This window comes from Oncorhynchus keta, chromosome 8 (assembly GCF_023373465.1).
Source record: "Oncorhynchus keta strain PuntledgeMale-10-30-2019 chromosome 8, Oket_V2, whole genome shotgun sequence".
Classification (NCBI taxonomy): Eukaryota; Metazoa; Chordata; class Actinopteri; order Salmoniformes; family Salmonidae; genus Oncorhynchus; species Oncorhynchus keta.
This window is the reverse complement of record NC_068428.1, coordinates 18730439-18757435: the sequence shown is the minus strand read 5'-3', so window position 1 is coordinate 18757435 and position 26997 is coordinate 18730439. Positions and strand designations below refer to the sequence as shown.

General features: G+C 45.4%; 1 protein-coding gene across 2 annotated transcripts; it reads right to left on the bottom strand.

Moving 5' to 3' along the window:
* Positions 1-660: 660 nt before the first annotated feature.
* LOC118386934 (general transcription factor 3C polypeptide 2) lies at positions 661-26995 on the bottom strand. Of its 2 annotated transcripts, none has more exons than XM_035774950.2 (20): positions 26810-26995; positions 25592-26040; positions 25171-25284; positions 24668-25031; positions 24019-24334; positions 23771-23865; positions 23554-23631; positions 23327-23425; positions 22993-23220; positions 22718-22829; positions 22397-22514; positions 14742-14773; positions 14420-14549; positions 14134-14278; positions 12510-12671; positions 12228-12315; positions 11891-12019; positions 11305-11475; positions 9673-9780; positions 661-1529 (listed from the first exon to the last, which is right to left on the bottom strand). In XM_035774950.2, the coding sequence occupies exons 2-20, from the start codon at positions 26022-26024 to the stop codon at positions 1314-1316; spliced, it is 3138 nt and encodes a 1045-aa protein (XP_035630843.1). In that variant the 5' UTR covers positions 26025-26040; positions 26810-26995; the 3' UTR covers positions 661-1313. The 2 variants fall into 2 exon arrangements, with proteins under 2 accessions (XP_035630843.1, XP_035630844.1); XM_035774951.2 differs by lacking the exon at positions 26810-26995 and adding an exon at positions 26427-26717.
* Positions 26996-26997: the final 2 nt, after the last annotated feature.

Sequence of the window (26997 nt, the reverse complement as noted above, 5' to 3'; positions counted from 1 at the left end):
AAGAATAACCATACAAAATGTGGTGAATGCAGATGATTCTGAAGCTAAAAAAATGAGTTGGCGTGTGGGAAGTGACTTTCAGGAAATGGCAATTAAAGACAGAATTTAGACCACCAAATGCCAATTTATACCCAATCACCATCTCTCCAAAGAAAGTTACTAAATATAGTTCAGTTAGTAGATTTATGAAATGGGTTTTTCAATTGTAATTCATGTAGTGACTTTGAAATCATTGATGCAGGTCCACTTTAAAAGTGGTCAAATTCATCAACATTTTCACAACACTAGTATGGTAAACTAAAGAACATTGAGTCTCCATTCTATCCGCTGAGAACAGATCAATGCTTCACCGCTGCTATGCTGCAGTCGATAAGGCAGTACTGCTAATAGTCTTTTACTGCTGCTGCTTTCTTACTGCCGGGTCCCATCCTCTCTGGACTATTTTCCACCATCATCAGCTCTTAAATAAGGTATAAGTCACATAGAATGGAGCCTCTATCACACAGGGATGGATCACCGCAGCGATAACCCACCATTAGTTACACACATCAGGCTTTTATCACAGTAACCAAGTCCACGCTTAACAGACTTACAGTACATTTACTAACTACAGGAGGCCTTGAGACTTGGGGGAAAAAAACAGGGAATATGAGATTTAGAAAAGACTGAAATTATAATTTTAATAAACAGACATTGACAGACAAAATACTTAGAGACTCATTGGCTCAGAGACAAATACATCTAAAACATGGTTTATACCTGATATACAGAAGTCATGGACCTGAAAGTGTGTGATAGAAAAGGAACAGCGGCAAGAAAGGCAGAATATAATCAGAATGAATGAACAGAAAAACCCTAAAGTGCTATAGCTTTGCAATGACGCCAAGTCTGGGTTCTATAAGAACCCTTCAAGTCAGTCCTCAGTTCACAATGTATTCACACCAACAACAACAAAAATGTTTATATCAAAATAATAGTGAAACATTTACAAGTTCTAGCAAAATAGCATGGATTTTTTCCCGTCTTGAAATAAGTTAAATATAAAAACATTGTGGTCTTGCAGAAGATAAAAACACAGTGGGCTTACTGTCCAAACAAAGCAGCCAATCACATTCCTTGGGAGCTGGATCCTACCATGAGATCCACTCCTGTAACTCAAACTTCCATGAAAATCTCATTTTGACATGGATGTTCTATGGGTGGATCCAAAGTTAGAACGAAGCCCTAATTTGAGTCTTTAGGAAGTTGGGAGTGGTGTACACTGCAGTACACTGAGGGAGCGCTACAGGGAGCAGACCTCCAGGAACCTACACCTACAGCTTTTCTGTGGTGTGTCTGACGACCCTGGCGTCCCCCTGGCTGTCTGTCGTGTCCTGGGGGAACATGGTGCTGAACTGGGCCTGGCTCTCCTGCACCATCTTGTTAATGTGAGAGCTGTTCATGGCCCTGAGGCAGTGGGCTCTTACCAGGCCCGCCTGGCCCCCAGACAACACCCAGCTCTGGGCACACAGGTTGGGGTTGAAACGGACCTACAAAGAAGAGAAGGAGAACAGGGTGGGAACAGTCAGAGAACACAGATGATGGTTTAGGATTATTTACAGATGGCTCAGATGTTTGAAGCATGGTGTTTGAGACACCAGACATAGGTTTGATTCCTGCATGTGCAACTAACTGGATACAAATTAACATGTTTATGTTTTATGTTAATGTCCTCAACTCAACAGTCACACATCCAAAACTAGAAATATCCCTTTCCCAATAAAACATACATGACATGATTAAAGGGAATCGGCAAGGATGAGGGAATAAGGTCAGCCTGTCAACCAATAAATAACCGTGCTTGTACTTGAGACAGTGGAGATTGAGCCTGTCAACCAATAAATAACAGTGCTTGTACTTGAGACAGTGGAGATTGAGCCTGTCAACCAATAAATAACCGTGCTTGTACTTGAGACAGCGGAGATTGAGCCTGTCAACCAATAAATAACAGTGCTTGTACTTGAGACAGTGGAGATTGAGCCTGTCAACCAATAAATAACAGTGCTTGTACTTGAGACAGTGGAGATTGAGCCTGTCAACCAATAAATAACAGTGCTTGTACTTGAGACAGTGGAGATTGAGCCTGTCAACCAATAAATAACCGTGCTTGTACTTGAGACAGTGGAGATTGAGCCTGTCAACCAATAAATAACAGTGCTTGTACTTGAGACAGTGGAGATTGAGCCTGTCAACCAATAAATAACCGTGCTTGTACTTGAGACAGTGGAGATTGAGCCTGTCAACCAATAAATAACAGTGCTTGTACTTGAGACAGTGGAGATTGAGCCTGTCAACCAATAAATAACAGTGCTTGTACTTGAGACAGTGGAGATTGAGCCTGTCAACCAATAAATAACAGTGCTTGTACTTGAGACAGTGGAGATTGAGCCTGTCAACCAATAAATAACAGTGCTTGTACTTGAGACAGTGGAGATTGAGCCTGTCAACCAATAAATAACCGTGCTTGTACTTGAGACAGTGGAGATTGAGCCTGTCAACCAATAAATAACAGTGCTTGTACTTGAGACAGTGGAGATTGAGCCTGTCAACCAATAAATAACAGTGCTTGTACTTGAGACAGTGGAGATTGAGACTGTCAACCAATAAATAACCGTGCTTGTACTTGAGACAGTGGAGATTGAGACTGTCAACCAATAAATAACCGTGCTTGTACTTGAGACAGATGAGATTGAGACTGTCAACCAATAAATAACCGTGCTTGTACTTGAGACAGATGAGATTGAGACTGTCAACCAATAAATAACCGTGCTTGTACTTGAGACAGTGGAGATTGAGACTGTCAACCAATAAATAACCGTGCTTGTACTTGAGACAGTGGAGATTGAGCCTGTCAACCAATAAATAACCGTGCTTGTACTTGAGACAGCGGAGATTGAGACTGTCAACCAATAAATAACCGTGCTTGTACTTGAGACAGCGGAGATTGAGCCTGTCAACCAATAAATAACCGTGCTTGTACTTGAGACAGTGGAGATTGAGCCTGTCAACCAATAAATAACCGTGCTTGTACTTGAGACAGTGGAGATTGAGACTGTCAACCAATAAATAACCGTGCTTGTACTTGAGACAGCGGAGATTGAGACTGTCAACCAATAAATAACCGTGCTTGTACTTGAGACAGCGGAGATTGAGACTGTCAACCAATAAATAACAGTGCTTGTACTTGAGACAGTGGAGATTGAGACTGTCAACCACTAAATAACAGTGCTTGTACTTGAGACAGTGGAGATTGAGACTGTCAACCAATAAATAACAGTGCTTGTACTTGAGACAGTGGAGATTGAGCCTGTCAACCAATAAATAACAGTGCTTGTACTTGAGACAGCGGAGATTGAGCCTGTCAACCAATAAATAACCGTGCTTGTACTTGAGACAGCGGAGATTGAGCCTGTCAACCAATAAATAACCGTGCTTGTACTTGAGACAGCGGAGATTGAGCCTGTCAACCAATAAATAACAGTGCTTGTACTTGAGACAGCGGAGATTGAGCCTGTCAACCAATAAATAACCGTGCTTGTACTTGAGACAGCGGAGATTGAGCCTGTCAACCAATAAATAACAGTGCTTGTACTTGAGACAGCGGAGATTGAGACTGTCAACCAATAAATAACAGTGCTTGTACTTGAGACAGCGGAGATTGAGCCTGTCAACCAATAAATAACAGTGCTTGTACTTGAGACAGTGGAGATTGAGACTGTCAACCAATAAATAACCGTGCTTGTACTTGAGACAGCGGAGATTGAGCCTGTCAACCAATAAATAACAGTGCTTGTACTTGAGACAGCGGAGATTGAGCCTGTCAACCAATAAATAACCGTGCTTGTACTTGAGACAGTGGAGATTGAGCCTGTCAACCAATAAATAACCGTGCTTGTACTTGAGACAGTGGAGATTGAGCCTGTCAACCAATAAATAACAGTGCTTGTACTTGAGACAGTGGAGATTGAGACTGTCAACCAATAAATAACAGTGCTTGTACTTGAGACAGCGGAGATTGAGACTGTCAACCAATAAATAACAGTGCTTGTACTTGAGACAGCGGAGATTGAGACTGTCAACCAATAAATAACAGTGCTTGTACTTGAGACAGCGGAGATTGAGACTGTCAACCAATAAATAACAGTGCTTGTACTTGAGACAGCGGAGATTGAGCCTGTCAACCAATAAATAACAGTGCTTGTACTTGAGACAGTGGAGATTGAGACTGTCAACCAATAAATAACCGTGCTTGTACTTGAGACAGCGGAGATTGAGACTGTCAACCAATAAATAACAGTGCTTGTACTTGAGACAGTGGAGATTGAGACTGTCAACCAATAAATAACCGTGCTTGTACTTGAGACAGCGGAGATTGAGACTGTCAACCAATAAATAACAGTGCTTGTACTTGAGACAGCGGAGATTGAGCCTGTCAACCAATAAATAACAGTGCTTGTACTTGAGACAGCGGAGATTGAGCCTGTCAACCAATAAATAACAGTGCTTGTACTTGAGACAGCGGAGATTGAGCCTGTCAACCAATAAATAACAGTGCTTGAACTTGAGACAGCGGAGATTGAGCCTGTCAACCAATAAATAACCGTGCTTGTACTTGAGACAGTGGAGATTGAGCCTGTCAACCAATAAATAACCGTGCTTGTACTTGAGACAGCGGAGATTGAGCCTGTCAACCAATAAATAACCGTGCTTGTACTTGAGACAGCGGAGATTGAGCCTGTCAACCAATAAATAACAGTGCTTGTACTTGAGACAGCGGAGATTGAGCCTGTCAACCAATAAATAACAGTGCTTGTACTTGAGACAGCGGAGATTGAGCCTGTCAACCAATAAATAACCGTGCTTGTACTTGAGACAGCGGAGATTGAGCCTGTCAACCAATAAATAACAGTGCTTGTACTTGAGACAGCGGAGATTGAGCCTGTCAACCAATAAATAACAGTGCTTGTACTTGAGACAGTGGAGATTGAGCCTGTCAACCAATAAATAACAGTGCTTGTACTTGAGACAGTGGAGATTGAGCCTGTCAACCAATAAATAACAGTGCTTGTACTTGAGACAGCGGAGATTGAGCCTGTCAACCAATAAATAACAGTGCTTGTACTTGAGACAGTGGAGATTGAGACTGTCAACCAATAAATAACCGTGCTTGTACTTGAGACAGCGGAGATTGAGACTGTCAACCAATAAATAACAGTGCTTGTACTTGAGACAGCGGAGATTGAGCCTGTCAACCAATAAATAACCGTGCTTGTACTTGAGACAGTGGAGATTGAGCCTGTCAACCAATAAATAACCGTGCTTGTACTTGAGACAGCGGAGATTGAGCCTGTCAACCAATAAATAACAGTGCTTGAACTTGAGACAGCGGAGATTGAGCCTGTCAACCAATAAATAACAGTGCTTGTACTTGAGACAGCGGAGATTGAGCCTGTCAACCAATAAATAACAGTGCTTGTACTTGAGACAGTGGAGATTGAGACTGTCAACCAATAAATAACCGTGCTTGTACTTGAGACAGCGGAGATTGAGACTGTCAACCAATAAATAACAGTGCTTGTACTTGAGACAGCGGAGATTGAGACTGTCAACCAATAAATAACAGTGCTTGTACTTGAGACAGCGGAGATTGAGCCTGTCAACCAATAAATAACCGTGCTTGTACTTGAGACAGTGGAGATTGAGCCTGTCAACCAATAAATAACCGTGCTTGTACTTGAGACAGTGGAGATTGAGCCTGTCAACCAATAAATAACCGTGCTTGTACTTGAGACAGCGGAGATTGAGCCTGTCAACCAATAAATAACAGTGCTTGAACTTGAGACAGCGGAGATTGAGCCTGTCAACCAATAAATAACCGTGCTTGTACTTGAGACAGTGGAGATTGAGCCTGTCAACCAATAAATAACCGTGCTTGTACTTGAGACAGCGGAGATTGAGCCTGTCAACCAATAAATAACCGTGCTTGTACTTGAGACAGCGGAGATTGAGCCTGTCAACCAATAAATAACAGTGCTTGTACTTGAGACAGCGGAGATTGAGCCTGTCAACCAATAAATAACAGTGCTTGTACTTGAGACAGCGGAGATTGAGCCTGTCAACCAATAAATAACCGTGCTTGTACTTGAGACAGCGGAGATTGAGCCTGTCAACCAATAAATAACAGTGGCTTGTACTTGAGACAGCGGAGATTGAGCCTGTCAACCAATAAATAACAGTGCTTGTACTTGAGACAGCGGAGATTGAGCCTGTCAACCAATAAATAACAGTGCTTGTACTTGAGACAGCGGAGATTGAGCCTGTCAACCAATAAATAACAGTGCTTGTACTTGAGACAGCGGAGATTGAGCCTGTCAACCAATAAATAACAGTGCTTGTACTTGAGACAGTGGAGATTGAGACTGTCAACCAATAAATAACCGTGCTTGTACTTGAGACAGCGGAGATTGAGACTGTCAACCAATAAATAACAGTGCTTGTACTTGAGACAGTGGAGATTGAGACTGTCAACCAATAAATAACCGTGCTTGTACTTGAGACAGCGGAGATTGAGCCTGTCAACCAATAAATAACAGTGCTTGTACTTGAGACAGTGGAGATTGAGCCTGTCAACCAATAAATAACAGTGCTTGTACTTGAGACAGTGGAGATTGAGACTGTCAACCAATAAATAACCGTGCTTGTACTTGAGACAGTGGAGATTGAGCCTGTCAACCAATAAATAACAGTGCTTGTACTTGAGACAGTGGAGATTGAGCCTGTCAACCAATAAATAACAGTGCTTGTACTTGAGACAGTGGAGATTGAGACTGTCAACCAATAAATAACCGTGCTTGTACTTGAGACAGTGGAGATTGAGACTGTCAACCAATAAATAACCGTGCTTGTACTTGAGACAGTGGAGATTGAGACTGTCAACCAATAAATAACCGTGCTTGTACTTGAGACAGCGGAGATTGAGACTGTCAACCAATAAATAACAGTGCTTGTACTTGAGACAGTGGAGATTGAGCCTGTCAACCAATAAATAACAGTGCTTGTACTTGAGACAGTGGAGATTGAGACTGTCAACCAATAAATAACCGTGCTTGTACTTGAGACAGCGGAGATTGAGACTGTCAACCAATAAATAACAGTGCTTGTACTTGAGACAGCGGAGATTGAGCCTGTCAACCAATAAATAACCGTGCTTGTACTTGAGACAGTGGAGATTGAGCCTGTCAACCAATAAATAACCGTGCTTGTACTTGAGACAGCGGAGATTGAGCCTGTCAACCAATAAATAACAGTGCTTGAACTTGAGACAGCGGAGATTGAGCCTGTCAACCAATAAATAACCGTGCTTGTACTTGAGACAGCGGAGATTGAGCCTGTCAACCAATAAATAACCGTGCTTGTACTTGAGACAGTGGAGATTGAGCCTGTCAACCAATAAATAACAGTGCTTGTACTTGAGACAGCGGAGATTGAGCCTGTCAACCAATAAATAACAGTGCTTGTACTTGAGACAGCGGAGATTGAGCCTGTCAACCAATAAATAACCGTGCTTGTACTTGAGACAGCGGAGATTGAGCCTGTCAACCAATAAATAACAGTGCTTGTACTTGAGACAGCGGAGATTGAGCCTGTCAACCAATAAATAACAGTGCTTGTACTTGAGACAGCGGAGATTGAGCCTGTCAACCAATAAATAACAGTGCTTGTACTTGAGACAGCGGAGATTGAGCCTGTCAACCAATAAATAACAGTGCTTGTACTTGAGACAGTGGAGATTGAGCCTGTCAACCAATAAATAACAGTGCTTGTACTTGAGACAGTGGAGATTGAGCCTGTCAACCAATAAATAACCGTGTTGTACTTGAGACAGTGGAGATTGAGACTGTCAACCAATAAATAACCGTGCTTGTACTTGAGACAGTGGAGATTGAGACTGTCAACCAATAAATAACCGTGTTGTACTTGAGACAGTGGAGATTGAGCCTGTCAACCAATAAATAACAGTGCTTGTACTTGAGACAGTGGAGATTGAGCCTGTCAACCAATAAATAACAGTGCTTGTACTTGAGACAGTGGAGATTGAGCCTGTCAACCAATAAATAACAGTGTTTGTACTTGAGACAGTGGAGATTGAGCCTGTCAACCAATAAATAACAGTGTTTGTACTTGAGACAGCGGAGATTGAGCCTGTCAACCAATAAATAACCGTGCTTGTACTTGAGACAGCGGAGCTTGAGCCTGTCAACCAATAAATAACCGTGCTTGTACTTGAGACAGTGGAGATTGAGCCTGTCAACCAATAAATAACCGTGCTTGTACTTGAGACAGATGAGATTGAGACTGTCAACCAATAAATAACAGTGCTTGTACTTGAGACAGTGGAGATTGAGTAAGTCTGCTGTTAAAACAACTGTCCAGTGAAAATCTGTCCAGTGAAAATTGTCATATTGTGTTAACTCATACCCATATTATGTTGTGGACTCATCCTATGCTGTTTTTGTAGCCCATAAATTGGAGAACACTTAACAAATTAAAAAACACCTCAAAATTAGGATCTTTAACTCGACCAAATCCACAGCTCTGCTCTCTGAAGCCATGGCTGCCATTACTTACTTAACTAAGCAAGTCAGTGAAGAACAAATTCTTATTTTACAATGACGGCCTACCCTGGCCAAACCCTCCCCTAACCCGGACGACGCCCGGGATCGAACCAGGATCTGTAATGACACCTCTGGCACCGAGATGCAGCGCCTTAGATCGCAGCGCTATTCAGGAGCCCTGTTAAGAGAGGGCTAATGTTAAGACAGAGCTAATGCACTCTGACACCAGCGTTGAGCTCCAATGCAACTCTTTACCCAGCTGATCAATTCCCAATCAGGAGATCTGCTCAATCCACAGCTTAATCCTGCCTGGCCAGCATCATTAGACTAGATAACAACACTACTGATATTTCTATTAGCACTAATCTAGAGTCACTGCCTGGCTCCATGACCAATCCATGGGCTGCAATCACTGTTATAGCATAGTGCCTCAATTGGAAATGTTTGTCAACGAGTCGCTGTGGCCCTCAAAGCGATTTCTGTGAATAACCAATGAGCTCTGCAATAGTTCTAAGATCAAATAGTTGCCTAAAACTTTTACTTTACTGAACATACGAGAAAGGCACAAGAAAATGCATTTCAAATAAGACTAAAGGCTCAGTGGTACAACAGGCTGGTTTAAAAAGTGACTTTGCCATGATGAATAGTGGCCTCCGGTTCTCCTCCGTGTCACCTGGGAGAATCCCACCCGTTTCCATCACTCCATAGTGAAACGACAGATCATCCCTATGGCACACTTCTCCTCGCATCCCTCCAATCAAACCCGGGGTGACACATTCCTCATTTTACAGCTCATTACTTTCTGTCTTTATCGCTGCCTGGCCATCAGAGTCTCTCCCTCTATCCCAGCTGGGCCTAATGCAGACTGGGGGGGGTCTGATGATAACGTCCGTCAGAAGAGATCACATTCACACAGCTTTCAGCTTGGCTGCTCCAGCAAGTAAACACATTAAATACGGAAGAGCTGTTGAAGGTGGAATGCAGTCAGAGAATCATGTTTTTTTACTCTTAGACATACCTTAGTTAGTGAAGCCAAAGGCATTAGGTCCAGACACGGTCCCCCTTTGGCCTCTGCAACCTGCATGTGCTTCCACGGAGCTCGGCTCTGGGCATTCTTAAACGTTCTCTGGAAGAGAAAGAGTTCAATCGTCTGATTACAAGCTAAAACACCACAAAACGGACACACCCAAATACAGAGCTATCAAGCAATAGTCACTGTATCACAAATTAAGATGAATTTAGAAATGCATTTTTTTTTTACCATTTCTTCTATCTCTGGGTTGATGTTCTTTTTATACGAAACATTAATGTGTTGAAAATCCCAAATTGTTTGCATAGTCACTTACACACAGCTCTGACACACACACTTACCCCACCAGACATGCCACCAGGGGTCTTTTCACAGTCCCCAAATCCAGAACAAAATCAAGAAAGCGTACAGTATTATATAGAGCCCTTATTGCATGGAACTCCCAACTCATATGGATCAAATGACCAGCAAACCTGGTTTCAAAAACCAGATAAAGTAACACCTCGCGACACAACCCCTCTCCCCTATTGGACCTAGATAGTTTGTGTGTATGCATTGATATGTAGGCTAAGTGTGCCTTTACATTTTTTTATGTAGTTCTGTCCTTGTCTATTGATGTTCTGTATTATGTCATTCTGTATTATGTTTCATGTTTTGTGTAGAACCCAGGAAGAGCAGATGCTGCTTTTGCAACAGCCAATGGGGATCCTAATAAAATACCAAACGCTCCTCATCTCTACTGACCTATGCTGTAGCAGTGGCCCATGGTAAAATGCCACAGCCCTCTGAACCCTCAAAGAGTCAACCCTAGCATGTTGTTTCCCACACTGGACAGCCGGGGAGACAGATTGAGGCCAAGAGAGCGCTTCTCTCAGCGGTTGAGTAAGTGGAGCGTTATGTCAAGCAGTAAGAATAAACTCCACTGCCCTGGCCATGACATCCCCCACCCCTCCCCTCCTAACAAAAGGCCCTAGTCAGGTGACATACGTCAAAGGTAAGTGGGCCGTGGCGCGATGGGTTGTGGGTAATGGACATGCTTAGGCCACGGCGACTCGGGGTGGTGTGTGGGATGTGTGTGTGCAGGGCAGTGACAGGGCCGGTGGAGCGGAAGGCAGGGGAACAGATGGAGGAGCCCTAGAGAGGAGCGGTGGCGAGGGAGAGGGGGAAGGAGGGTGCGGTATAAATTAATGAAGGGTGCAACACTTAATCAAGTCCTAACCCAAGAGTCGGCCATCGCTAAGGGCCACGGCTAGGTGCACTTCTGGGTTGTTGTGGAAACCGACGGCACCAGCGTGTGAGCAGGGATGGCGTTTTGCAGATGCGCCCTGGGCCCTTTGGTTCCCCCAGGTGTGTCAGATACAACTCATCTAATAAATCTATTGGGTCTAGCAGACCACATGTGCTCTGTGCATAAACACACCAGGCAGGTTTATGTCATCAGCTGCTCATAGACTGCAGTCTGGTCCTGACACACAAACACACAATCGTCTACAATGCAGAGCTCAGGCAGTCTTGTGCTTAGAGAGAGGACAACCGATATCCCATCATTTAACACACACTCAAACAGCCAAATGTGTTTGTGCGTAGACATCTCCTTCCTCTGTATTAACCCTAACCCACCATGTCCATGTCGTGGTAGTGGAGGTAGTACTTCTGGGCTGTCTCTCTGTAGGTCTGAGGTGTATGATGGGATGTTCCGTTACTGGTGGAACCACTTCCTTCCTCTCCAACTCCTCCCTCATTCTCCTCAACTTCTTCTTTCAATTGGACCATTTCGGTTCTGAACACCGGCTGAAAGAATAGAACAAATGTGATTGAAGAGAAAAGATGGACCCATTTAACATTCATACTGCATTCTTTAATGTGTAAGTCAATGTCATGAAATATGTGTATAATTAAGTAATAAGGCACCTCGGGGGTTTACGGTGTATGACCAATATACTACGGCACGACACAACGCGGAATGCCTGATACAGCCCATAGACCCCCGAGGTGCCTTATTGCTATTATAAACTGGTTACCAACGTAATTAGAACAGTAAAAATATATGTTTGGTCATACCTGTGGTATACTGTCTGATATAAAACGGCTTTCAGCCAATCAGCATTCAGGGCTAGAACCACCCGGTTGGAAATGGCGACTTTAGAATTGCTAATTTTGGAGATATCTGTGTGTGGTGCGAGGCCGGCCTGGACAGGGTACTTACGAATCTGCGATCGATGGATCGTTTGAGGTAGCAGGGGTTGTTGAACAGGTTGGGTATTAGGACCATGATCACGTCTCCCACCGAGTCCGCCGTCACAGCTGTGTTCAGCCAATCAGAGATTGACAGGCTCTGCAGAAATACCAAGATGGACCAATCAACACGAGGAAGGGGGTTGGACCAAGAAATGGTGTGCAGCCCAAAATCAGCTCAACCCCTCGTCTCTCTACACTAAAACAGATATGGAAGGATTTGAGAGGTATCAGCAGTCTACAGAAGTGAATAGTGGTAGGGACTACAGTGGAATTGGTCGTGTTTCTGTCCCAGTTTCCCCACCTACCCACATGGTCCCTTTCCGTGGCACCAGAAAGAGTGGCTTGAAGCCCAGATACCCTGAGTCAAAGTAATTGAGTCCATGTTGGCCAAACCTGAAGGAGGACACGAAAAATTAAACAGGTCCCCTGACAAAACAGACCGAGAACAAAGCGCGATACAATAGAACACCCTTCACAAGGTATCGATTACACAAGATACACAGAGGGGAATGAGGGGTGGGGGGGTAGGAGACGACAATGGAGAGGTAAGATGTCGATTGAATTGGATGGAGGAGAGGGGGACTCACGTGGCGTAGGTGCTCTCCTGAGAGATGAAGACCCCAGCCCAGTGCAGGGGCCAGGCCGCCTCGGTGGAGAGGAAGCGCTTGAAGGACTGGCAGGGCTCCCAGGTCCTCCTCAGGTCCCACATCTTCACCAGCCTGTCATCACCCGCCGTCACCATGAGGTCTCTAGGAGGAGGAAGGGCAGAGGAGAGGGAGGAGAGAGGAGACGAGATGAGAGGAGGGGATAAGGAGAGGAAAGAACAGCAGTAGGGAGGACAGGGAAGACAGCGGAGCTGATGGAGAGTAGAAAAGGCAGAGAGAAGATGGCAGACAGTCTCACCACAAAAGAGAGGGAAATGGAGTTGGAAGAAACGTGGGAGGGGACAGCTCCAGTCAGCCAGCCCAGTGTCCTGTACAGTAGCTCTTCATTATCCCTCATTAAAACCCAGCCAGCCAGCCAGATAAGATGGATGCCTGCAGTCTGTCCCCTACCAAACAACCCAGCGGGGCCCCCCGAGTGTCTCCATAACGCCAGCCCATAGACTGGAGAATAACCCGCTGCTACGGTTGCACTCTAACCCGTGACTCATGATACTGCTGCAGATCTTTACAGCTTTCTAATAAACCTGGTTTAGAAGTCGCTGGTGGTTGTTCAGTATGAAGCCGACTGAGGAGTGAAATAAGAGGAGGAATACCTTGCCTTCATACTCTACTAGCTAGCCAATTTGATTTCTCTGCTCTGTTACACAGGAGATGCATGGCCTGGGAGGCTACGCTTCTTCTACACCTTACTACAGGGCGGTGCTAATGAGAGGGAGGGGCAGGCACTGCGCACTAGCCAGTAAACTGAGTGGTATTGTTTGGGACCAGACCAGGGGTAGATCCCATCTCTTTCGTCCATGATACGTGTGAAACTTCCAGAGGCTGTCTTTTATGGCGGATTTCTGGAGCTCAGTTTGTGTGCTGCCACTGCCTTCATGAGACTATATGACCAGGATGGTAGGCCCCTGGCCAAAAGGACGTACCCTCTAGAGTCTGTACCCGACAGAGCATCTGGAGTGGGGCAGGATTGACAGCTGTGTGCCCCTCTCCCCTCCCTACCTCCACCCTCACACGTCGATATGTTTACACGAGTCGCGACATCACAGAGCGTAACATCTTCCTTCCCCTCCTCTCTGCCCGCAGATCCACCATCTGTGTACCTCTCCGCTCCCCCTCCATCCTCCAATAATGGGAATGTGTTTTAGCAGAGAGTGTTTATTAGAAATCCGGAGGTAGCGAGATGCGACGTGAGCTTTCTACTTGGCTTCATCCACCACCCACTGTTCCTGCTCTCCCTTCCTCTCTCCCTCCCTGACCCAGCCAGCTAGGAAAACCAACTTTGCTGCTTACCGTCCAGCAGACTCAGACAGCCGCATGGCGCAGCTCACTGCCAAAAGGTCACTGCTTATTACATCCTACATGCTCAGAATGGTAATGGTGGCTCTGGTCTCTGAGCTTGATGCAGTCTCATACTACGGATTGAAGTCATACTGCATGGTGTTTTTTCCTACAGCTTTGGTCCAGTTGGTCGTGATGCTGGGCAGGCTTTCAGAACCTAGTGGTTGGAGACGGGCCCTTGAATCCTCCGCTCTGATCGGCTGCTTACCTGGATGCGTGGCAGAAACTGAGGGCGCGGGTGGCATTGTCGTGGGCGATGAAGCAGTGGTAGGGGTAGAGGGTGAAGGAGCGGTCTGGAGCACGCACCCGCTGCAGAATAGACTTACTGGACAGGTTCCACAGGGCCACCGTACCTGCAGGGGGAAGACAGCAGGACATGGATACGAGTCTGTAGGCTCAAGAACAAGGGCAACGGTGACAGTCACACCACAGGACGCCCGTTTCACAGGTGACACCTCATTGGCATCCTGGACTATGATGTGTTGTCGTCATACCGTCATAGAAGCCAGCAGCCAGGATATTGTGAGGTTTGACAGGCAGCCAGTCCATGGAGAGAACCTGGTTATTCTTTTCATCGTGGTTGGTCTTGAAGGAGCCCCGCTTCAGAGTGATCACACCCTGTACCTACACACACGGACAAATTATAATTAGATTTGTACACACCAGCAGGATAAGCATCTCAAAAGATTTCAAATAAAACATTTTGTGTGTGGACAGTGTTTTTTTTCTCTTTCTTTCTCATAATTGCTGAGAGTTGAAGATGACACTTGGGCTAAATTAAAACGCATGAAGAGGTGAGATCAGATATTAGCCTACCTGGCAGATCATCAGTGTTGGGCAGGCTCCACCTATTGGGAAACACATGAATATTACATGAATATTATTTATAAACTCTATGATTATTAATGGGAACTCAATACATACAGATTTATTACGGATTGTAATTTAACAAACCCGGCTGTGGAGTGTGAACACACACTTAAATCAACCAGCGATCAGTGCAGTCAGAGACAAGGAGGTAAGCAATCACAGTCCCTCTCCAAAGACAGTCTGGTGTTAAAAACCATCTAGCCGTCAGAATCCCAGGCCATGTCTATCTGCTCTGCGAGATTTATTTTACCTTTATTTAACTAGGCAAGTCAGTTAAGAACAAATTCTTATTTTCAATGACAGCCTAGGAACAGTGGGTGTTCAGTGGGAGAACGACACCTTGTCAGCTTGGGGATATGAACTTGCAACCTTTCGGTTACTAGTCCAATGCTCTAACCACTAGGCTACCCTGCCGCCCCAAGTGGATGTGTCCCGGGGCCATTCAATCACTGTCTGTCCATCTGACTACTGTTTTTCAATAGAAGCAGACACTCAAGAGTCTGAACCTTCTTCTCCTGGCATTACACCAGATCTGACTGGCCACTCTGCTGGCCCAGACCCAGAGAACCAGTCTCCTTCCCTGGATGTGTCCAGAGATCTGGCTACTGTTAGGATCCTGCGTCTGTCGGTCTATTAGCTTTATTTATTTATTACAAAAGGCTGTAATAACAACATGGCGTTGGAATATGTACAATACTGGAATGTTCACGACACTTTATATCTAACAGGAGGCATACGGCAAAGGTTGGGTATCTGACAGAGTAGTGTTAGTCTGTGGAGGATTTCAGGACCAGCTACCTCTCCTGTGGTCTCATCCCTCTCTACCCCACCTCTTCCACCCCCTACAGGTCGATGGGGGTAGATACAGCATCACGCCTCACTGCCCCTCCACCCCATCTTCGACCCCCTCCACCCAAACACAGCAGCCTCCCTTCCCCATAGGCTGATTGAGGCCTGTGTGAGTGACAGGTTTGGGGGAGAAAGGTGTCGGGTACTAGGCTGAAATTCATGGCTTCCAACACTAACAACTGCGTAGCGATGCATCTTCTTTGTCATTTCAATTATAGATCCTTGTCTGATGGAACGAGCTAGTAAATTATCTTCATTGAGCAAGGAGGAGATAGGCCCTTTTTGTTTTACCCGGCAGGTTTTTTACAGGCACTCTCACGCATACCAAAAGCTATTTGTAATTATCTGCCCCAAACAGTCTCGCAGATAGTGAGCGCACACGCACAAGCATCTGATCCCTTAACCCTGTCACTTCTGAACAGAGACTAGGCTGGCTCACATTAATGCTAAATTACAGCGACGGCATTACAGAATGGGTATTTGATGATCTAATTTGCATTTCATCCAGCCGATGTGGCGCGTTTTCTATCAGTCTGTTAAAAGCCTCCCCCCCCATCTCTCTAGCTCCATGGCTAAATGTAGACAACTCACTACATTCCCTCTCCTAGCCTCACACCTGGCCCTCCAGAAAGGCAGCACAAGGTGCCCTAAATGTCACTAGTCACAGGTGTGGCTGTCCCGTCCTGCTGTGACTCTGAGGGTTTCATAGTTCAGTGTAGTGACCCAGCTCTCCCAGACTAGCTCTTGGCAGGACATGAAGGACGACTAGCCAGGGCCCAGCGTTCCCTCTCAACAGTCCAAAAACCGAAATGTAACTTCTCAGGGCACTGACCATAAACTGCAACTTTTCATCCCCCAGCTCAGAAACCTGGGGGATGGGGAGAGGCTGCTGTGGAACTGTGTACAATGGGGCATGACAACAATTAACTGATAGAAAGGGCACTAAAAGAGGAAAAGAACAGTCAGTGATTTTGGGCACTGAAAAAAATAAAATAAACCTATGCTGCATCCACAAACTGCTCAAAAGGAGCACCGTAAAATTTGGCCCCAACCTGATATACTGAAGGGAGCATTCTGACCTTATAGTGAATGACTACAGCTTTCTGAACTGCCTGTATAGGACCGACAGACACTTACAAGCTGTGACTCTATAAATATAAAACCTTTGAGGCAGAGTGATAAATTAAGACCGGTGCTATAGAAAGAACAAGGCTAAAAATGCAAGGTCCTGACGCTATACAGGTCCATGAATCAGACCCTCTCTGCAGTGCTGCTCTTATCTCCTGGAGTGAGCCCTACCCTGCCTGGCTGGCTACCCTGTGTCATATATATATATATACACATTCAAGTTAACTTCAAATTGGCACAACTATGAGGGATGCAGCAGGTATTTTCTATTGTAAATGATGGATGGGCCAGATAAACATCATCAACCTAATGACCAGTCTTTATCACATCACCCCCAACCAAGGCTGTTGAGCCTCATAGGGGAGAAGACTGTATGGCAGGTAGCCAAGTGGTTAAAGAAGTGAGTCAGCAACTGGAGGGTAGCCAGTTCGAATCCCGGGTCACATGGGAAAACTCTGTTGGGGAATGAGCTGTCAACCGGAGGGTTGCTGCTATCAAATCATGACAGCGCCCAGCATGGCAGCCTCCCGCACCTCTCCAAAACAACTTGTATCTGTATGCATGTGCATTTGACCAATGTTGTGAGCTTAATCTTAACAGGACAGTGCAGTGTCATCTGTAAGAGATACAGCAAAACACTCAGACATTTACCTCTCCAATGCTACGTCAAGTCACTCCTTACAGTTTATGGTATATAATAAACTGGGTGGCTCGAGCCCTGAATGCTGATTGGCTGACAGCCGTGATATATTAGACTGTATACCACGGGTATGAGAAAACATGTATATTAACTGTTCTAATTACATTGGTAAGCAGTTTATAATAGCAAAAAGTTACTGGTCTAATTACATTGTTAAACCATTTAGAATACAAATAAGGCACCTTATCGGCTTATATATATTTTATTTTTTATTTTATTTAACTAGGCAAGTCAGTTAAGAACAAATTCTTATTTACAATGACGGCCTACCAGGGAACAGTGGGTTACCTGCCTTGCTCAGGGGCAGAACGACAGATTTTTACCTTGTCAACTCGGGGATTCGATCCAGCACCCTTTTGGTTACCGGCCCAATGCGCTAACCACTAGACTACCTGCTGGTTACTGGCCCAATGCTCTAACCACTAGGCTACCTGCTGGTTACTGGCCCAATGCTCTAACCACTAGGCTACCTGCCGCCTCTTATGGCCAATATACCACAGCTAAGGGCTGTATCCAGGCGCTCCGCCTTGCGTTAGCTGTGGTATATTATTGCTTAGTTATACATTGTAACCATATTATACAGCTGATCTATCGGTATCTGTTGTAACTGCCAAGTGCTCACTGTTGCTACACACTACTAAAACATCTACAGCTCCAGTCACTGAGGTGTAAAAGTCTTCAGAATTAGAATGTTGTGGGTTAAGTCCTTTCATCTTTAAAACCCTGTGAATCCATTATGATGGGAGTGGATATCGATGTCTCATTAAAAGTATGCGCCTCATGATAAACCAGAGAAAGACTGCCTCTCTCATTGAAGCCACGGAAGGCCATGGCAGACCGCAGTACTGCAGGTATTGTTATCAGAAACCAGGATCCCTATCCTCCCAGGTGGCGGAGTGGTTAAGGGTGCTTGCGCCAGCTGTGCCACCAGAGACTCTGGGTTCGCGCCCAGGCTCTGTCGTAACCGGCCGCGACCGGAAGGTCCGTGGGGCGACGCACAATTGGCCTAGCGTCATCCGGGTTAGGGAGGGGTTGGCCGGTAGGGATATCCTTGTCTCATTGCACTCCTGTGGCCGGCCGGGCGCAGTGCACGCTAACCAAGGTTGCCAGGTGCACTGTGTTTCCTCCGACACATTGGTGTGGCTGGCTTCCGGGTTGGATGCACGCTGTGTTAAGAAGCAGTGCGACTTGGTTGGGTTGTGTAGAGGACGCATGACTTTCAACCTTCGTCTCTCCTGAGCCCGTACGGGAGTTGTAGCATTGAGACAAGATAGTAGCTACTAAAAATAATTGGATACCACGAAAGAAAAAACATGTAAAGAAAACAGGATCCCTAGCTTTAGGACACAACATTGGGAGTCTGTGTATTGGTTGTTCTGGTGGTTGGCGATGGAAAATAACCATATAGCCGGCTTCACACAAAAAAAATGTTTCCTACAAATAAAAGCACATTCTAGTGTGTTGTTGCCTTCCCTTACCACCTGGGGGCAGCCCATCAGGAAGTCCAGGATCCAGTTGCAGAGAGAGGTGTTTAGTCCCAGGGTCCTTAGCTTAGTGATGAGCTTTGTGGGTACTATGGTATTGAACACTGAACTGTAGTCAAAGAACAGCATTCTCACATAGTCTCACATTGTCCAGGTGGGAAAGGGCAGTGTGGAGTGCGATTAAGATTGCGTCATCTGTGGATCTGTTGGGGCGGTATGTGAATTGGAGAGGGTCTAGGGTTTACAGGATGATGGTGTTGATGTGAGTCATGACCAGCCTTTAAAAACACTTCATGGCTACAGATTTAGGCAGGTTAACTTCGGACTATGGTGGTCTGCATAAAACATTTGGTATTACAGACTCGGTCAAGGAGAGGTTGAAAATGTCAGTGAAGACACTTGTCAGCTCGTCTGCACATGCTCAGTACACGTCCTGGTAATCTGTCTGGCTCCGTGGCCTTGTGAATGTTGACCTGTTTAAAGGTCATGCTTACATCGGCGATGGAGAGCTTGATCACACAGTCGTCCAGAGTGGGAAAGCAGACATGCGTTTGGACAAATTAGTAGACACTGAAGTATATAAAAACATATCTTATCCAGGACCGGACTCTAAACAGACCGGTGCACCATAGCCAATCAGAGCTACAGTAGGCCTTTATGCCAATAAGCCATTTGCCACAAGGCAGTGTTGCCAAAAATATTTTGTGAGTATTCAGACTCTTCCAGTGACTTTTTTGGTAAACGATTCTCGTGACAAATTCAGCTGCTTACACAGGCCCCACTGTGTGTTTACAGGCAGCAGCAACAGTGCGACTTTAGATCGGTAGAAAGCATTTTCCAAAAGGCACAAATAAAACTGAATGCAAATATTTAAATACCGCGTTTTGGGAACTTTACAGTCCTATTGATCAAATCAAAGTTTATTTGTCACATGTGTCAAATATAGTGAAATGCTTACTTACAGACTCTAACCAATAGTGCAAAAAAGGTATTAGGTGAACAATAGGTAAGTAAAGAAATAAAACAACAGTAAAAAGACAGGCTATATACAGTAGCGATGCTATAAAAGTAGCAAGACTACATACAGACACCGGTTAGTCAGGCTGATTGAGGTAGTATGTACATGTAGATATGGTTAAAGTGACTATGCATATATGATGAACAGAGATGAGCAGTACCGTAAAGGGGGGAAGAGACACACAATGCAAATAGTCCGGGTAGCCATTTGATTACCTGTTCAGGAGTCTTATGGCTTGGGGGTAAAAGCTGTTGAGAAGCCTTTTTGTCCTAGACTTGGCACTCCGGTACCGCTTGCCATGCGGTAGTAGAGAGAACAGTCTATGACTGGGGTGGCTGGGGTCTTTGACAATTTTTAGGGCCTTCCTCTGACACCGCCTGGTGTAGAGGTCCTGGATGGCAGGCAGCTTAGCTCCAGTGATGTACTGGGCCGTATGCACTACCCTCTGTAGTGCCTTGCGGTCGGAGGCCAAGCAATTGCTGTACCAGGCAGTGAAGCAACCAGTCAGGATGCTCTCGATGTTGGAGCTGTAAAACCTTTTGTGGATCTGAGGACCCATGCCAAATCTTTTTAGTTTCCTGAGGGGGAATAGGCCCTCTTCACGACTGTCCTGGTGTGTTTGGACCATGCTAGTTTGTTGGTGATGTGGACATCAAGGAACTTGAAGCTCTCAACTACAGCCCCGTCGATGAGAATGGGGGCGTACTCAGTCCTCCTTTTCCTGTAGTCCACAATCATCTCCTTAGTCTTGGTTACTTTAAGGGATAGGTTGTTATTCTGGTACCACCCGGCCAGGCCTCTGACCTCCTGCCTATAGGCTGTCTCTGCGTTGTCAGTGATCAGGCCTACCACTGTTGTGCCGTCTGCAAACTTAATGATGGTGTTGGATTCGTGCCTGGTCATGCAGTCGTGGGTGAACAGGGTGTACAGGAGGGGACTGAGCACGCAGCCCTGGGGGGCTCCAGTGTTGAGGATCAGCGTGGCAGATATGTTGCTACCTACCCTCACCACCTGGGGGCGACCTGTCAGGAAGATGATTAGGTACACAGCGTAGCCTAGTGGTTAGAGCGTTGGACCAGTAACCGGAAGGTTGTGAGTTCAAACCCCCGAGCTGACAAGGTACAAATCTGTCGTTCTGCCCCTGAACAGGCAGTTAACCCACTGTTCCCAGGCTGTCATTGAAAATAAGAATATGTTCTTAACTGACTTGCCTGGTTAAAAAGGTAAAATTTAAAAAAAATTAAAAATTTTAAAAAAGTCCAGGATCCAGTTGCAGAGGGAGGTGTTTAGTCCCAGGATCCTTAGCTTAGTGATGAGCTTTGAGGGTACTATGGTGTTGTACGCTGAGCTGTAGTCAATGAATAGCATTCTTACATAAGTGTTCCTTTTTTTCAGGTGGGAAAGGGCAGTGTGGAGTGCAATAGAGATTGCATCATCTGTTGATCTGTTTGGGCGGTATGCAAATTGGAGTGGGTCTAAGGGTTTCTGGGATAATGGTGTCGATGTGAGCCATTACCAGCCTTTCAAAGCATTTCATGGCTACGGACGTGAGTGCTACGGGTCTGTTGTCATTTAGGCAGGTTGCCATTGTGTTCTTAGGCACAGGGACTATGGTGGTCTGCTTGAAACATGTTGGTATTACATACTAAATCAGGGACATGTTGAAAATGTCAGTGAAGACACCTGCCAGTTGGTCAGCACATGCCCGGAGCACACGTCCTGGTAATCCGTCTGGCCCTGCAGCCTTGTGTATGTTGACCTGTTTCAAGGTCTTACTCACGTCGGCTACAGAGAGCGTGATCCCAAAGTCGTTCGGAACAGCGGATGCTCTCATGCATGCCTCAGTGTTGCTTGCCTCGAAGTGAGCATAGAAGTGATTTAGTTCGTGCTGTGCTTCCCTTTGTAGTCTGTAATAGTTTGCAAGCCCTGCCACATAAGACGGGCGTCGGAGCCGGTGTAGTATGACTCAATCTTAGCCCTGTATTGACGCTTTGCTTGTTTGATGGTTTGTCGCAGGCATAGACAACCATGAAAAGGTAGGCTCTCTCCCTCAGTTGCCTATGCACAAGATCAACAACTAATGCTAACCAGAGCGAGATGAGCTAAAATCTAACAAGGGAACAGTAGATGAACCCTCAAACATTTTCAGCTTGTAGTTGGTCGTACAAATTCCACTGATAAACGATGGGGAGTAGTATCCTGCTCGTCCTTCTGCAGCTTGCCTGCCAATGCATGCTTGTCCCAACCCACGTTTTGACAACTGAATGGGAACTTGCCTGCCTGTCCACCCATTTGATCGATGCCAAATAGAATAAACTGGGAATTTGATATTTTTTAAAACTTATAGTATGATTGTCTGTTTGTTTCATATCTGCAAAGTAGTTAAAACGCTGTCAGTTCCACTTTAAACGAGCATGCTAACCTTTAGCGGTGTGTTTCCTGCGGGCCATTAGTGTGTCGGGGTGAGGCAGGCTGTAGATAGTGATGTGACCATCTGATGTGGAGGCAGCCAGGAGACCCAGTCTGGGCATATGAGGGGCCTGCCAGAGAGAGAGAGGAGACAGAGGGAAAGAGAGAGACAAAGAGAGAGGGACAGAGGGAGTCGTACATTTTTCTATTTTTTTGCGTGTGTTTTATACAGTTCTCTTTTACAGTCATGTGGAGCCATTATGCATTACTGACATTACTGATGTTGATTTAACACATCAGTTCTTTGTGTATTTCTGTGTGCTGCTGTTCCTACCTTCCTGTTAGTGGTGGGCAGCTCCCAGGCTCCTCCTGGACACCACTTCAGGTTCCACACAAAGCCTTTATCCTGGGCAATACCATAGGCCAGCCGTGGAGAGGACTGGGGACTGGGGAGAGATGAGGAGGGTGAGAGTGAAGGGATGGAGCAGAGAGATGTTGGGGGGAAATAGCCCAGAGAAAGGTAGAAAGATCAAGACGATTGTAGCGGTAGATAGAGAACGACTGATATTACACTGATCCCCATTAGCTGGCCATTGCCATGGTTCCTACCTGGTGTTGTACTGGAGTTGTCCCAGGTCCCAAATCTGGATGAGTCCAGGTTTGGTGTACAACTCGTTCATCCTGTGTTGGTCGTCCAGGTTCCTGTGGCAGTAGATGGCAGCGTACTGGCTGGCAGGGGCGCCATCGGGGGAGGGGCACCAGTCCATGGCCCACACTGGGCCGCCCGTATAGAATAGCATGTCCCAGCGCTCAGGGTGGGGTGGAAGGCACTCAAACCTGGACAATAAACAACAGTAAGATATATATATATATATATCTCAAGGCCTTGATCAAGGCCTTGGTGTTGCAAGCACAATTGCTAATTGCGCTACAAAGGATCTACCTCTTCATTCTGTGCAGAGGAGTCTCCTCCCTGATGCCCTCTCTTGAGAAGGTGAAGGCTGTTGACATCATCTCCTGCGGTAGATACTTCTCAGCCTCACTGGGAGGGGAAACGCATAGCAAACATTTGATGTATTCCTGGGTTACTCGGTATGTGAGATGCATGTAATATTTTCCCCTGGGAGATCAAGTATAATGTAATAATCAAATTTGTAATGATATTTCTACCTGTCTGACAAGCAATGCCAATCCTTCTCTGAAGGCATCCACTCAGCAAAGACCCATTCGTTACAGTGTTCATCACGGCTGTCAAACACACAGAAAGAGCCAGGACCAAAGACCCAGGAGTGAATAATGTAATGCATTGAGCACCCCCTACTGGCAGTGAGCAATAAAACATATATTTTTGTTTTATTGCTACATAGAAGACAGGTGAGCAACTTACAAGGTCTTGGTGGTTTTGGTGCACATCCAGATTGGTCCCATCATGTTGTTGGACAGTCCATTGGGGGAATTACCATGGTATCGAACTTGACTTGACTGAGTGACAAAAAATAGAACATGACAACAGTAATACAAAAGTCTTAATTTAGCTTGTTGGTCTCCTAGTGGGCAAAATCCCTCACAATATATCTCTGTCTGCTAGTCCATTTATCACAATCTACAAAAATACAAATAAAAAATGCCACTCACAAGACCTCTGGAAATGCGTCTGGATCTAAGGTCTTTCAGTGGTGTGTGCCTCTTCTCCAAGTCTAAGTCTTCTTGAGTATCTTCAGCCTCACTTTCCTCCCCAGTGTCTTGATTTTCTGGAACAAAGTCCACATCCTCTGTGGCATTGTCACTGTCCAAATCGGGGGCCTTCCTCTTCTTGCCCTGGCCTCTGGTTCGTTTCTGGGGCTGGGTTGAGCTGGGGCTGGGGACTGGGCTAGACTCCCAGTCGTTCTTAGTACCATTGTCAGGTTGGTTGTATACCTCCTTGGCCAGGGTATGGAGGTACTGCAATGCACTAACATGGAACAGAAACATACAACAATGGGTCAATTGAGCATGACCTTTTCCAAACTGAAATTGTCTTTGATGTGAAGAGATAAAGTTTGATTTGATGGCCATTTCTGATTGTTTTATAATCATGACAATCAAACGTGAATGAGATATTGAAAAAGCATAGGGAGTCAAAGGTAGCTGTATAAAACACAGGCCAAACAAGAATAATACTACTGCTCATTCACTTAAATCCCCACTAATAGGCATACTGTATAGGATCATCTCGTTACCATCAAAGACTGCTTACTTGCTGTAACAGAATCAAAATGATGGGGGACTAGATGATGTCACATACGCTTTTGCTGCCCTCCGCTTGGGTCTGCCACTAGGGGTGTTTTCAGGCTCCTCTGGGGTCTCCCTCAGTTCCGGGACTGCAGGGGCGGGCGTGGAGTTGACCTGTGGTGTTTCCTTTTGTATCTTCATGGCAGAGGTCTTCTTGGCAGGGGTCTGTTTGATAAGCCCCTTGTCACTGTCTATGCTCGAGACCACTGGCTTTTTCTGTGGTGCCTTTTTCTGTGGTGTCTTTTTGGCAGGTGTCTTTTTGGGGGGGTTTGGGGTCTTTTTGTCAGGCTCCTGCTGGTCAGTTTCTGTGTTAGAGACTATGGATATTTTCAGGCCCATCTTTTTCCTTGGCTTTTTTGTTGAGTCAGGACATTTTACTATGCAGAAAGAAATTACCAAAATATAAAATCAGAGCAACAAAAGAGGCAAGTTGGTTTGCGCTATCATCTAGGCATATATTAGGCTACTGCTAGTACACAATATTAATAACCAGTTTATTTAAGTTCAGACACTCACGGTTGGTCGTGTCTGGTTCTCTCTGATATTTCGGATTAGGGACTCTTTTTCTCTGTAGACGATTTCCCGGGGTGGAAGATGGTACAGGAAGCTCTTCTGGAGGCACATCCTGGCCTGGGGAAACATAGGAACATGGTGGGGTCTGTACTCCACTACATGTAGTATGGAATGCAAAATTCCCTAAAAACACACCACTTTGATACAAATATGACAGGAAGTGACTGTTTTTGTAGTAGGTTAGGAGAATTTGCACAGCAGGTTAGGTGGATTATCGTTGCAGGTTAAGATAATTAGGTCAAGGTTAGTTAAAGGGTTAGTGAAACGTCACTTCTGCTCATAGCTGTATTGAAGTGGCATGTTTTTAGGGAGTCCTGGGACACTTTACTTTATTAAACAGTGTCACTCTCTCTCTGCTGCTTACCTTGTTCAGATGAAACACCAACAGCCTCCCCATTGGTGTCCTGTGGTTTTTCATGTGGATTGGTCTGCGCCTCTGCCTGAGGTTTTTCGTGTGGATCAGTCTGCTGATCTGTCTCCTCTCCATGGGGTAAGCCCATGGATTCGCTACCCTGTTTGCCCAACTTCTGGGCAATGGTTGCCATCAACAGCCTAGACAACCTTACTGAGCAACGCTTTTGCGTCACAGGCAGAGTAGATAACTTTACTGAGCACCACTTTGTCACAGGTAGCCTACACAACCTCACGGAGCACCAATTATCTGTCACAAGAAGCCTTGACAGCCTTACTGAGCACCTCTTCTTTATCACAGAAAGCCTAGACAAGTTTACTGAGCAACTCTTCTTGGTGAGAGGCAGCTTCAACAGCCTAACTGTGCAACTCTCTGTTACAGGCATACGTCCTACAGTATACCTGAGAGAAGAGAGGGAGGGAGAGGGGAGTGAGAGAGACTTCACCAGTTGAAACATGTGACAGTAGATACCCTAGTTTATTTGCAAATTTCACAGAATGACTGCAGTGTATATTGCATGATACAATTTCTTGCTTGTTAGCTAAAATGGCTATTGGCTAGTTAATCACACCACTCATATTTGGCAGATGACTCGAGGGCACATGTAGTAGCCAACTAGCCTAAATGTGGGAGAATGGGCCACAGACTGATTTGCATTGACTGATTGATTGATTCAAACCGATAATCGACTAAAAGTAGTAAAAAAACGGACAAATTGTTAGTGATGACAAAGCTAACGTTAGCGAACTGGACTTTTATGGCATAACTAGCTTCAGTTGCTACTTACACACTTGCTACAGCAAGTTTATGTAGGAAGTGTCCGGCGTTAGCTAGTTAGCTAGCTAATGTCAATATGCTACACGATAGCTAGCTATGTAGCTACCTACTGTACATAGATTTTCTTGAGACGTCTGTCATAATACCGACTAAGACAGCGTCTGTGGTAAAAATGAGCTAACCGCGCAGACTCGTACAACACAAAAGACATCGGACATTTCTTCCAAGGGTCTATACTATCCCGTGGCTCATGGTTTGTAGACCTCGTTTCCCAGTTGGCCTGACTCGCGCCTCTACTCTAACCCCCGGTTCGAATCCCCATGTCCGTGCCAATATGGTTAGGTTACGATGGAATACAGATGTACGGTGACATAAATTAGAAACTATAGTTACCGATTAAACCTTCTTCAAAGTCCTTATCGCCGCTAACAGCAATAATAACGTATTTCATCTGTAATATTCTCAATCGGTATTCTGTAGAGCGTGGATCTAGCTGGAGACCGCCTTATTTGTTGTGACGATATTGGCCGGTAGACTGCTGCCCCCTTCTGTTCGAAACTAAATATTGCCTTAGTGCATGG